This window comes from Hermetia illucens, chromosome 5 (assembly GCF_905115235.1).
Source record: "Hermetia illucens chromosome 5, iHerIll2.2.curated.20191125, whole genome shotgun sequence".
NCBI classification, from domain to species: Eukaryota; Metazoa; Arthropoda; class Insecta; order Diptera; family Stratiomyidae; genus Hermetia; species Hermetia illucens.
In genome coordinates, this window is record NC_051853.1 from 20102354 (window position 1) to 20116626 (window position 14273).

Sequence of the window (14273 nt, forward strand, 5' to 3'; positions counted from 1 at the left end):
AACTCTAAACTCCTTGGACTTTCTGAATGTGGGTTGCTTGCCTTTCCAATTTCACCCATTTTGACGAACCTCCGAAACTCCGACTTCGTAGCGCTAAAATTATTAGATTTTGTGGATGTTTTTTGCCCTTGCCCAATGATGTACCGCTCACGGTAATTGGACAATTTTACATTTTTGCCCACTTTTATTATCTCCAATTTTCATTTAATTTCCATGTGCTTCACACACAATATTTCACGTCCCCACGCTCATTTTTATTTTTATTATTTTCAATTTTCTCCTCGATTTTTCGTGGGCGTTCCAAATAGTGGATCAAATTCTTGGATTTGCTGAATATAGGTTGCCTCCCTTTTCCAACGAGGTATCACCCACGGCAATTGGAGGGTTTTGCATTTTTGGATCCGGGGGTTGTGGAAATTTTCAATTTTCTTCGAATTTCCGTTGGTTTCCCAAGCAGAGAATTTCTCGCGATGTCTTACGTTTCCGGCGTTGTAGCGGTAAAATTCTTGGGTGTTGCGAATGTGGGTCGCCTCCCCCTTCGAACGAGGTATCACCCACGGCAATCAACGATTTTGCATTTTTCCAATTGACCCGGGGGCTGTGGTAATTTTCAATTTTGTTCGACTTTTCGTGAGTTTCCCAAGCAGCCGATTTTCCGAAATGTGGCATGTTCCCGACGTCGTAACTCTAAAATTTTTGGATTTTCTGAATGTGGATCGTGTCCCCTTTCCAACGAGGTATCGTCCACAACAATCCGACAGTTTTGCATATTTGTCTATTTCTATGACTTGGGAGCCGTGGAAACTTTAAATTTTCTTCGATTTTCCGTGAGAATCCAAACAGCGATTTTTTTGCAATATCTCACGTTCTCGACTTCATAGTGCTAATATTCTTGGATTTTATTAATTTGGTCGCCTTCTCCTTTCAAACAACGTATCGCCCGCGGCATTCGCACGATTTTACATTTTTGCCCATTTTGACAACCCGGGGGTTGTGCAAATTTATATTTTTCTTCGGTTTTCGATACACACAATATCTCATATTCCCGATCTCGTAGCACCAAAATGCTCCGAATGTTGTTCGTCTCCCCGGGGGTCGAGGAAATCTCAATTTTCTTCGGTTTTCCGTGGGGTCCCCAAGAAGCCAATTTTCCGCAGTCTTGGGTTTCCGATGTCTTAGCTTTAAATTTTTTGGATTTTTTGAATCCGGGCCACATCCTCCTTCTCGCAAGGTTTCGCCCACGACAATCAGCCGATTTCACATTTTTGGCCATTTTTACGATCCGAGATTTCGTCCAAATTTTCAATTTTTCACGATTTTTACCAGACCCTCCGTCGGTGGGTTTTCCATGATGTCTAGAGTTCCCGGCGTCGTAGTGAAAAAACTCCTTCATTTCCTAAATCAAGGCGGCCTTCACTTTCGAACGAGATATCGTTTACGGAAATCCGACGATTTCCCATTTTTACCCATTTTTGCGACACGGAGTTGTGCAAACTTTTAATTTTCCTCAATTTTGACCAGGTCCTCCGGTGGTGGATTTGTCGCTATATCTCGCGTTTTCGACGTCGTACCGTAGAAATTGTTGAATTTTGTGACTGTGGGTCGTCTTCCCTCTCCATCGAGGTATCGCCCATGGCAGTCGGACGATTTTGCACTTTTGCCTATTTTTACACCCAGGGATCGTGGAGATTTTCAATTTTCTTCGATTCACATATCTCGCAACACGGCCCACAGCATTCCGACGCTTTTGCAATTTTGTAAATTTTCAATTTTCATCGATTTTCCTTGGACCTCCCAAGCTGGAAGTTTTTCACAATTTCCCACGTTTAAGACGTCGTAGTGCTAAAATTTGAATTTTTGGAATCTGGGCCGCCTCCGCCCAGTATCGTCCACGGTATTCAGACGGTTTTGCATTTTTGGCCATTTTTTCGATCCGCGAATGGTGCGAATTTTCAATTTTGCCTCAATTTTCCATGCACCTTCTTTGTGACAGATTTTCCGTCTTATCTCACGTTCCCGATATCCTAGTGCTAAAATTTTTTGCTTTTCTGAATCTGGACTGCCTTCTTCCCAACTAGATATTGCACATGGCAATAGGATGAATTAGCAATTTTCCCCATTTTCACGAGTCTCGGGGGTCATGAAAATTCTGAATTTTCTCCGGTTTTCAGACGGCCGTGCAAGCAGCAGGTTTTCCGCCATATCCCAGTTTTCGACGTCGTAGCGCTAAACTTTTGGGATTTTCTGAATGTGGGTGGCCGTCCTTCACCACCGAGGTATCGCCCACGGCGATCCACTGATTTTGCATTTTTCCCATTTGTACGACTCGAGGGTCGTGGAAATTTTCAATTTCCATAGGTTTTCCATGGGCCTTCTAAGAAGCGGGTTTTCCGGGATATCGCACGTTCTTGACGTCGTAGTACTAAAATTCTTGGATTTTCTTAATTTGGGTCCCCCACGGCGTTGCGATGATTTTGCATTTTTATGGCAGGGATTCGTGTAAATTTTCAGTTTTCTTTGACTTTTCGTGGGTCTCCCAAGCAGCGACGTCGTAAAGCTGACATTTTTGAATTTTTTGTATATGGGTCGCTTCCCACTTCCAACGATTTTTGACTATTTTTACGATCCGAGGGGCATTGAAATTTTCCAGGTTGTTCGATTTACCGTGAGCTTTCCAAGCAGCCGATTTTCCGCAAGGTCTTCTTGTGAAGAAGCATCCACCGCGAGTATGGCTCTGGCAAGGATAATGGAGAACGTAGGACTGCGGCATACTTACAGGCTGCTCATAGCCAGAGTGGTGAGTTCTATCTTGCTATATGTAGTCCCAGTTTGGAGAAAAGCGCTGCATGTTTTATAGAACAACAGCCTTAAGGGTGTGTTCTGCCTTCAAGACCGTCTCAGATGATGCAGCGTTCATCACCTCCGGAATGATGCCGATTGACATCCTGGCAACCGGGATGGTGAACATATATAACACCAGGTCTACCTCCTCTTTATCGCAGGGATAGATCCATAAGCAGATGGCAAAAGCGATGGAACCAGTCAGAAAAGGGTGGTTGAACTTACAGGTTGATCCCTTCCAGCGCGAAGTGGCTGAAGAGAAAGCATGGGAAGATCAATTATAATCTCACCCAATTTCTCACTGGCCATGGAGGCGTTAATACCTGTACAGGCTAAAATTGGACACCTCACCTAATTGTCCATACTGCGACACGGTCCTAGACGACCCACGCACGTATTCTTTCAATGTGCTAGGCTCGAGTAGACGGAAGGAGACCTGTCTAAAGCAAGCTAACTCCGCTCCGTGGTCTAATGTCTAAAGGTGTTTCAGGGGGGTAGGGGACTGGGAATCGTTGATGGTTTTCACCATCATCATTAACAGCGCAACAACCGGTATCCGGTCTAGGCCTGCCTTAGTAAGGAACTCCAGACACCCCGGTTTTGCACCGAGGTTCACCAATTCAGTATCCCTAAAAGCTGCCTGGTGTCCTGGCCTACGCTATCACTCCATCTCAGGCAGGGTCTGCCTCATTTTCTTTTTCCACCATTAGAGACTTTCCGGTGGATCATCCTCATCCATACGAATCCCACGCTCCGGCGTGCCCAGGCCAGGCACTTTTGAAGAGTTCCAGCTCCTTAAAAGAAAGCAAAAGCGATCATTGAGGAGGTTCTGTTCCAATACAGTCGGTTACCATCGACTGCCAACTATTCAATGGGCAAGGTACGCATGATACCCTTGATTGAGGGATGTGTTTTTCGACTCCTCAGTTTAGATCCGTAGCGTTTTGTTAATAGTAAGGATACCTCGTACACGGTTCAGGTGTCATCACTGACTAACTGGAAAGCACATAACAACCCCAAAGAGAGAGAGAGGGTCCCAGGTTGGTCCCAGGGAGCTATATTCCGCATCTCTCCATCCTGCAGTTCACAATAGTTGGCAGAAAAGATTGACTATACTAAGAACAGCGTTGTTAACTTTCTTAATTTTATGGGTTCTGCTCAAAACCTCGGCAACCTTCGTGCAACAATCAGTTATTAGATTGTGCATGGAATTGTCACCGGAGATGTCAAGTGCATCGCCGCTGGAAAGATTACTGTCCATTTACTATACACACACGTACATACGTCACAATATAGTTCAGATCTAATGGAAGATTGCATTCAACGATTACTGATCTCTTCATAACGTTTGCATTCAAGCGCATCCACAAATGCTGTGAAGACGCTAAGGAAGCAACTCTTGGCAATTACATGAGTTCAATTGATCCATAATGATCAGATCATATCTTACGAGTCGTTGTAAGACTGCAATTACAATGGATAGGTAGGCCTTGCAGATTTGCCAGGTGCCTGCACTCGACTTCTCGGTGCTCAAGAAAGCGTGTAGACAGGTTGCATGATATCCTCTCTGTACCTCGGACAAACATCTATTGAAGACGCGTTTTGATCTGCTATCCAACGCGCAGGCCACGGACTGCAGAATGTATCTTATGTTGGTGTGATGTTCCGCGAATTTATTGTTTAAAAGTTATGAAGTCTATAATGGGAATGATTGTTGCACCTTCGAATGAGTGGTTTAATTGAATAAGTTGCCTCTAGTGTGGATGCCTAGTGCAACTGCATCGCCGAGGGTGTATCTATATTGCATAGTATGTCTGAGAAAAGATGCAAGTTCACGTGGAAATAAATCTCTGTGTATGCTAAGAGAAGATACTGTATTTATAACCAGATATCTGTAAAATAGTGAATATTCGACTTTCTGAACATGGTACATATCTCCTAGGTGATGGGCACTCTTGCTGGAAGCACCAATGTGCGCGCACTTTAAGTTTGAATCTTGAATCAGTGGGCACGCGTCTTCACCTGTGCTCGTATATCGAATTAATTAGTTCCGAAGTGAAAATCTGTACGGGTACTCACATGGGTGTACATTTGTACATAATGTATTATATGTATATTTGAGAGACGTGACGCTATTGATGTTTGCTCTTGCGAATTGATAGCGATGGTGGCGTTCAACGCTCTTCCTTGGACTGGTTAATGAAGATGGTATGCTGCAGTTGTTGAGCTTCACTTTCGAAATTATCGAACTTTAAGTTGTTCTCTTACGACCCAGGGATTGTACAAATTTTCAATTTTCCGCGAATTTTATCAGATTCTCCGGCGTTTGTTTTCTATGATATCTTATTACTTCAAGTTCTACTGTACTACTGTATAATAATAATATAATAAATATTTCATTCTCACTATTTCCTATTCGATTTGAGGACTCCCTTTTCATCTTAAACCCGCGGCCGAGTCGTTGTTCTTTCATTTTGCTACTTTAACACGCGTATTCTCTTCCGCCAGGTTCGCGCGATATCCCCTACTTAATGTACTTATCTCAACACCAAGGTCAAGTTGAGACGGTTCTACGCTAGTCTTTTTTCTGTGTTGCTATATGGGAATAGTACTCGAAAAGGACCTGTCTGCGTCGTATTATCGGAGTGGCCTGATACTATCACAAAGGAAGAACTTGGTCGGCGCACTGACCTAACTCCCGTGGGTGATGTGATTGAAAGGCAGAAGTGGCAGTGGATAGGTCACACATGAACGAAGGGTGACTATTGCATTGTTGGCTACGCCATGGAATGGGATCCACCCTCCCAACGAGTGGCTCGCCCCAAGGGCACTTGGCGCAGATCGGTAGAGAAGGAGTGTGAGCGTCTCGGAAAGTCCTAGGAGGAATTGGAGCGTGATTCAGCGAACCGGCAGCCATGGCGCGTAGGTGTGGTTCACACGTTCACCATGTATGAAATTCAGCTGTAATTAGTTGCGGCATTGTACCGGGAAAGCTTAGTAAATTGCTCAGGAGAGTGTAATGTAGTGCGATCGTCTCAGATACACGTAAAGTTTCTAGAATTTGTTTTATTAATTTACGATTTCTTGAAAAATAGCCGGTGTTTTATCATTTCTACCGGCACTGTAGTACATTAAATTATTACTTTTCTGGTTCAGATACATTTTTTTGATGTCTACACTTACCGTTTTTAATTTATTATCTCAATTATTTAAACATCTTAAAATGAACAAATGCACTCTATCATGGATTTCTTCTTGTACTACTTGCAGAACGTTGAAAATTTAAAGAATCTATCACATGCCGTTATAATCCTAGATAACGTAATCCTAAAAACCGAGGAAATTTATTTGCTAAATCACGTAAAGCTCCTATTCTCGAAAAACAACATACAACTTGATTGTGTCAAAAGTACGCCCGACGGGAGTAAAGCGGAATTTATTACGGCAAGCAGTGAGCAACTGGGAACATGCGGAAGTCAAACAGCAGGATATTCGGGTGGCATAGTATCTGTAACGAATATTTTCGACGGCGAAATTAATTATTTCGTTAAAGTTCTGTACTCGATGCTTGAAACAAGTTTCTCAACTTCGATAGAACGTTCCTATGATGCGGATTATATCTCCTTGACATCGAAATACATAAGATTGGTAACAGAAGTGGCTATGAAATTTGAGAAGATGAGAGATCCTTTACGAACGCTTCTTACTCGCAATAACACTGTCTATGAGAAACTTGAAACGTCTCCAGAAAATCTTGAACAAGTTCGAGTCGATATTTTGACTTTACTTTGTGAATTGTGTTTGGGTCGAGATGAAGGTGACTCCTCCTCATCGAATTCCTCAAGCTTTTGTTTGACTTTGCAACCTCGTTCGATTTTGCAATGTATCCAGAAGATTAAGAAGACTAATGGGCAAAAAGTGGTACTTAATCGAGTCTTTGAAAAATTTGTAAGTGTTTCAATAATAATTACTTTTGTTTTGGGGATAGAATTAAGCTTCGTAACATGCTCTGTGTAAATAAATAATGAGAGATTTTCTTATAGAAAGATATAAATTGGTGGATGACGGAGGATATTAAGGTATTGCTGTCGGTGGAGCTTTTACAAGCTTTCCTCGCAGTGGAAACAAAATTAAAACGAGCCCTCGCTGAACATCCCACGTACTGTCGAGTGCTTATGGAACGATTACTCCTTTTGCCAAGGAGTTTTTGCAAGGTAAAATTTTATCTAAGGACTAAGTAGGAATTTTCATTAAAATATTTTTTAAATAATTTACTTTAATATGGTAATTAGACTATACTGAGTTTGATAATCAAACTTTCTTGCAAAATATCTCTATGAACAATAAAGTATCTTTACTGCAACTTCACAGTTAACCACCAGTAAATCTCGAGTCATTTCAATTTCAGAATATTCTTCACTCCATCCTGGATTTAATATCAAAAGTCAACATAAATGCTTCCTTATTGAAATTGAAATTCTTGTGGAGCCTTTTCGTCGATGATAGTTCAGTGATAAACCGATCACCACAAAAACTCATTCAATTGCATTTTGATAACGAACTGCAGTCACTTAAGAGTCGATTACAACGTGGTGATTGTAAAGAGTATTGTTCAACGAACAATGATGCCGTCAACATTCTAAAGGAGATTTCCACCAGCGGCAATGGGCTGCATTTCAATAAGCTGTATGTATAAAGTTTCTATAATTTTACTTCCCAAGCAACTTACAGACAACTTGGTGGAGCTGATTTTCATTGCTTTCATAATGTTAACATCATTATGCAGATCTTTATCCACTCAAAATACCCTGGAAAGGCTCTTAAGATTATTTATCAATGGAGGGCGATTGAAGAATGATGATGCGGGCTCCATTGAATGCAGCTACGAACGATTGGATGATGGAAAAGTTAGTGAATTCCAACAGGAGATTAATGAGAAATGGTTGATTCAACAGGTAATAGTTCAGATGAATTGGAGATGAATTGATTGATTTGATTTTGAAGTAAAGTAGGAATGTTCTTTATGGGAATGAGCTGACTTGATTTTGTATTGTGGCGTTTAGTTAGATTGTTTGGATTTTTCCTAGTAAATTGTGAAATCAATCTCTCAATGGTCGCAGCAAATTGCTGTTGTTTTGCAAAATAGTTTTTGTGAAATATCCTGGAGAGAGCTATAATTGAGGAAAATGTTCTTTAATATTTTTGCTTTCGCTATTCGCAAAGATATTACTTTCCAACATTCTAAGGTATGAATAGCAGGATCAAGTGCAGCGGATGAACTTACTTCTATACTCCTACAGGACGATGAAGAGAATTAGCCACGAAATTAACATTTATTTTGCGAGAATTTTCAACGTACATGCATATATAAAGTGGTTTCTTTTACACACGCCACGTATCGGACAAAAACCATAATTATACATATTGATACGACGCAACGTGAAGAGATAGCTATTATCTCATCAGGAAAAGAATATATGGTCATATGGACTCTGTCAAGTGTCGTGTTTGTATATTGTCTGGCATGGCACGAAACGGAACTTTTTAGACAAACTAATTATCAAGGGGGCATCCCGTGTGAAGGCCGTTTTTTTTTGCTTTTTTTAGAAATTTTTTGTGAAGAACTGGATAAGAGATACAAACACGGATTTTTCATCATATATTTATTAATATCTTAAGCATGCGTAATAATTTTTCCAGCCCGATAGATTAGTTCATTATTACAGAGCAATTTATATGGTACGACCATCTCCAAAAAAAGTCTCTTTCCGCTGCCACACCAGAGGGTGCTGTGATCATCTTAAAGAAAAAAAAGCTGAACGACATTTTAACATGCAGACTTAACTACAGCCCGCAAACTAGGATTATTAAACAATATTAAAAGCTAAATTTTTGGTGCCTTGTTAAACTTTTTTTTTGTGAATTTTGGTGTTTTTTCACGGCTTCTTCAATGAAAAAAAAAAAAACTGAATGAATCGCAATTATTCTAGTTTGCGGACCGTAGAAATATTTTCTAAATAAGTCGTGAAAATTTCAAAGAATTTTGTTGGATAGATTTTGGGCTATGGTGGCAGCAGATTTTCAATATGCCGTTTTGAGAAAAACGCATTTACAAACTAGAATGTGATTTTTCGCCATAAAATCTTAACTGATCATTAATCTGCTATACCTAGTCCATAAACCTTAGATTTCTTGAAGAAACACATGTACAGCCTTGGCTTCTATTCTTTTTCTTTTTATTGTCGTATATATAGGTTGCGTTCCAATATTAGCGGAACTAATGTTTTAATGATTAAAAATAAAGGGCGCATAGGGCGGTTCCTACGGAGATGGATGTGCTTGTAGAGAGTGATGTTTTTAACTCTGACCGACCCCCAAGTGTGCAATTATTGACTAATAAGCTGAATTTAAGTAAAAATTTTATTAATCGTGCCAGACTTAGACGGACTATCTGAAAACATAACTCGTGGCAATGTGTACCCAGTGAAATGCGTAACCGTTTGAAAAAAGATCCAATTTTTTAGACAGTGTAATTACGTTTGACGAGACGTGGTGTTATAAACACGGCTTGAAGTGGAAGTGTCAGAATTCCGAGTGCCACATCGATCATTCTCCAAAGCTGAAGTAAGTATGAACAATATCTTTTTTTAATGCGAAGGAAGAGGTCGAAAGGGAGTTTCTATTTACACGAGAGACTGTTACTGCCCCGTTCTACTTGGAAGTGCTTCGGCGTTTCAAGGATCGGGTCCGCTAAACCCGCGAGATAGGCGACATGTAGATTTTCCATCACGACAACACGTCGAACCACGTTACCGCACCCTTCGTGACAGTTCATTCTACTTTTTCTCGTTTTTCCGGATGCAAAGGGAAATGAAAAGCAGCGTTACGATGGTGTAGCGGAGATGAGAGCTGATTCGACACCTTTGAAGCTGCAAAATCCGCTGGTAGCTGTGTATTCATGAGCAAGTGTGCTACTTAGAGAATACTAAATTACTGTAACATAATAATCAATAAATTCCTTATTCTGAGATTAGTCTCGATACTTTTTGAATGTACTTTTTATATATCTTTTTCAGTCAAATTCGTAATTTTCGCAGCCAAATTTGTAATTCCCCCAAGCAATTTCATAATTTTCCTATGAAATTTCAAAATTTCTTCAATGAAGAATGCAAAATCGTCGAATCTGAAGTTCTTATTAATATTCGCCTGAAACATACACTGCGGAAGAAGTTTCGGGCTTCTAACAATGACGTCGATCTTGCTCACTTTAAGGCTATACGCTCTACTATGAAGTCAATGGTTAGAAAAGCGCGTAAAAGGTACTTATTGAGCGTCGAAACCGTTATTGCCCGCGGTAACTTAAAACCCTTTCGGTCTCACGCTCGCAATTTTCGTAATCCCACTCAATCTCTCCCTTCTTCTATCAGTTTTGCTGACTCCACTGCCAACTCCCCACAACAATCCTGCGACCTTTTCTGCCCCTACTTCTCTTCAGTGTTTTCTCTCTCGAGCCCTCCACCCTCTACACCTCTTATATCTGGCCAATATTCCAGCCATTTCTCTCCTTACACTTTCCTTGGTTGAGTTTCTCATTGGTAAACTTGACCCCTGTAGAAAACATATTTCCCTCTTCCTGAGTATAATCTACAACAAAAGTCTACAAGAATGCTACTTTTCCTATCTTTGGAAAGAGGCACTTATCATCTCTGTCCTCAAGAGCGGAGACCCTTTTCTTGCTGTGAACTACCGCCCCATTTCTTTTCCCTCCTCTTGCTCCTCCTCCTTCCTGAAAAGATACTGGTTGACCGCGCACTTCGGTCACCTCATTGTCAAAGAGCAGCATGGTTTCGTGAAATAGATCTACGGCTTCAAACCTTCTGGTCTTTACCAACTTCGTTGCTAAATGCTTTAATTCACGACAGGAGGTACATTCTATTTATGCCGATTTCTCCAGCCTTTGATACCGTTGACCATAGCATTCTCCTCTCCAAACTTCATTACTAAACTTCCCTCCCTCAGTCATCCCCTGGCTTTCTGCAAAGTTTCTTCGCAGGGCTACTCATTTCGTTCCTTCTCTTCTTCCTCTGGTGCTCTCCAAGGCTCTATACTTGGCGCCCTACTCTTCCTGTTTTTTATCAATGACCTCGCCTCTGTTTCGTCTCCGCTGGACTGTGCTCTCTTACTCCATTAGTGTTCGGTCAACAAGCTAACACTGAATGTCAACAAATGGCGCTGGATGTGCGAATCGCTTAAACCCTCCACAACATCCGTTTCATATTCTCTCAGTGGACAACCCCTTTCACTACTGACCTCCTTCAAAGACCTGGGTGTAATATTCGACGATAAACTTCGTGTCAATTTCTACTTCGTTGACATCATCAATAGAGCTTCCAAAATGTTTGGTTTTATCCTACGTTCCTCCTCCGACTTCATGTCAATTCAGCTTCAGAAGAGTGTTAACTCTTCTATTCCCTTGTCAGAAACATCCTTGAATATTGCTGTGTAGTCTGGTCCCCCTTCCGCATTCGTGACTGCCGCGCTCTTTAAGTTGTACAACGCAAATTCATCCGGACCCTCTTTTACTAAAATAATCTTCCACGGACTGATTATCCGTCACGACTTCGCACCCTCAATCTCCCCCCCTCCTCCTGCAGTAACGCCGTATCTTCCTTGATATGTGCACTCTTTTCAAACTCTGTATTTATCTGATGGACTGCTCCGCCAACTCGGATATTACTTTCCGTATCGTCTCGTCTCATAATACAGGTAGCACGGACATTTGTTATGTACTCTTCGCGGAGCTCGAGATTTCCTTCCACCCTCCGATCCCGAGGCTATGCCGGTCCTATAACGCCCTACAGCTTGGTCCCGCAGCGGTACGAATTTTCCTCGAGCAGACACCGGTGCAGGTTGGTGGCAATCCACTTTCTTTCAGCCTGAAAAAAAGCATCTGCTGTTCACGGCAGCTTCATCTGACTGAGTGATGACTGAGAAGTCTACATACTTCGGTTTTCTTACTAACATGTCCATGGGCGTCAATATAATCCGTCGTTCGAAAATGTGTCATGGTGGCGCCACACAAACAGGTCAAAGAAAGACTCTAAATCCAAGCTCACGGATATAAGATAAAGTCAATTTCAGTCTTCATTTGCGGGAAATATTTTGAGCAAAACTGGAGAATTTTATTAGGTTGTTGCGCATGAAATGGCCGATTTGGTACTAAAATTTAAAACGATTGTAAAGCTTACAAAAATTTATTTAAATAATCAAAATAGGTGCCAGTCGATTCAAAACACTTCTCAAAGCGAGATACAAGAGCATGTATGCCAATTTCGCGGAAGTCCAATTTTCGGGTGTTGATAAACTCGTCGAAGGCAATTATGAGGGCCTCTGCATTCCTAAATTGTTTTCCGCCAAGAAATGATCCAAATGCTCAAAAAAGTGGTAGTCGGTTGGCGAAAGGTCCGGCGAATATGGTGGATGAGGCAGAGTCTCAGACTGCAATTCGTTCAACTTTTATTTTGTTCTGGTTAAATGCGGTCGTGCATTGTCGTGAAGAAGTATCACACCATCTCTGTTGACTAATCTCGGCCGTTGAATACTCAATTTTTGGTGCATTTCCTCGAGTTGGGCACAGTATTTCTGTGCATTTACCCCTTCTGCAGGTGCCAAAAAGAATAATGGATAATAGTGGATAACTCCAGTTGTAGACCACCAGACAGTCACCATTACCTTCTTCGGATGGAGGCTCGGTTTCGACATATGCTTCGGGGGCTCATCAGCATCTAGCCATTGTGCTGATCGGCGACGATTGTCGTATAATATCCACTTTTCATCACATATCACTGTTCTGTGCAAAAAGGGATCGCTTCTGTTGCGGGAGAGTAAAGAACTGCGCCATGTTTTGCTCCATAAGGGCGTGCGGAATCCATTTGTCGAGCTTTTTCGCCTTTCCAAGTTGATGCAAGTGCCGGGAAACTTTCGAATAGTGTACGCCCGGTTTCTCTGCAATGTCTCTCACAGACTGACGTGTGTCGGATTCGACTAGGAAACGCAGCTCGTCAATCGATGGTCCTGGATGTCCACGTGGCTCACTTTGAAGGTTTACGTCGCCTGACCGACATTTTTCGGAACACCGCCGTTCGCTTACCGTATAAGCTCCAAATGCGCTGTTGATGTTCCTGTTCGCCCCGCTGCTTTATGACCGAATGCTCATGCAGGAAAAGTATACGTTCTTGGCTCTTTTCCATTCTTTTTTCCTTTTTATTCACTGTTAACACAACGATGGTCAAAACTGAAATGACTCCTTGATTAAATGTAGGAGTATTTATACTTCTTTAGCCGACACCAACCGCGCCAACTGGTGGTGGTTTGATACAGGAAATCGAAGGCGGCTAAACAAATTTGTGAAGTTTATGGGTCCGATACTGTAACGATTCGCCCAGTACAGGGTTGCTTTGATCGATTTCGTTCTGGTGTAGTGGATGTCGAAGATGCATCCCAAACTGGTAGGCCAATCGTCGCAGACACCGATAAAATCGTCAAAATCATCCAAGTAGACCGGCATGTGAGCATTCGCTCGATTGGCCAGAAACTGGGTAAGGACCATAAAACCGTTTGGAACCATTTGTAGAAGATTGGATTCCAAAAAAGAGCTGGATGTTTGGGAACCACACGAGTTGACGGAAAAAATCTCAACGCCTGCGATGCACTGCTGAAACGGAACGAACTCGACCCATTTTTGAAACGGATGGTGACTTGTGATGAAAAGTGGATCACGTACGAAAATCTCAAGCGAAAAAGATCGTGGTCGAAGCGCGGCGAGCCGGCCCAAATCATCGCCAAGCCCGGATTGACGGCCAGGAAAGTTTTGCTGTGTTTTTGGTGGGATTGGAAGGGAGTCATCCACTATGAGCTGCTCAACTATGGTCAGAGCCTCAATTCGGTCCTCTACTGTGAGCAACTCGACCGTTAGAAGCAGGCGATTGATCAGAAACGGCCAGGATTGGTCAATAGGAATGGTGTTCTATTCCAGCAGGACAACGCTCGGCCTCACATATCTTTGATGATCCGTCAGAAGCTACGGGAGCTCGAATGGGATGTCCTATCGCACCCACCGGACTTGGCACCAAGTGATTACCATATCTTCCGGTCCATGCAAAACGCTCTTTGTGCTACTAAGTTGGCCTCAAAAGAGGCTTGCGAAAACTGGCTGTCTGAGTTTATGGTAAATAAGGAGGGGGGTTTTATAAGGGGGAGATAATGAAGTTGCCTTCTAAATGGCAACAAGTTTGCGAACAAAACGACGCATATTTGACTTAAATCAGATAATTCTAAGTATGTTAAATAAAGCGTTAAAATTCGATCACAAATATGACATTACTTTTTCCCCAACCTAATGTATTTCTGACGAGTTAATACTTATAGAAATT

At 41.9% G+C, this 14273-nt stretch overlaps 1 protein-coding gene across 1 annotated transcript in view; it reads left to right on the forward strand.

Annotated features, from left to right (window-relative positions):
• LOC119656733 overlaps positions 1-14273 on the forward strand; it is a 79617-nt gene that overhangs the window by 42207 nt on the left and 23137 nt on the right. The window contains exons 14-17 of the mRNA XM_038063274.1: positions 6112-6789; positions 6885-7055; positions 7250-7527; positions 7628-7796. Coding sequence (XP_037919202.1) covers positions 6112-6789; positions 6885-7055; positions 7250-7527; positions 7628-7796 — 1296 coding nt within the window. The remainder of the gene's footprint in view (positions 1-6111; positions 6790-6884; positions 7056-7249; positions 7528-7627; positions 7797-14273) is intronic.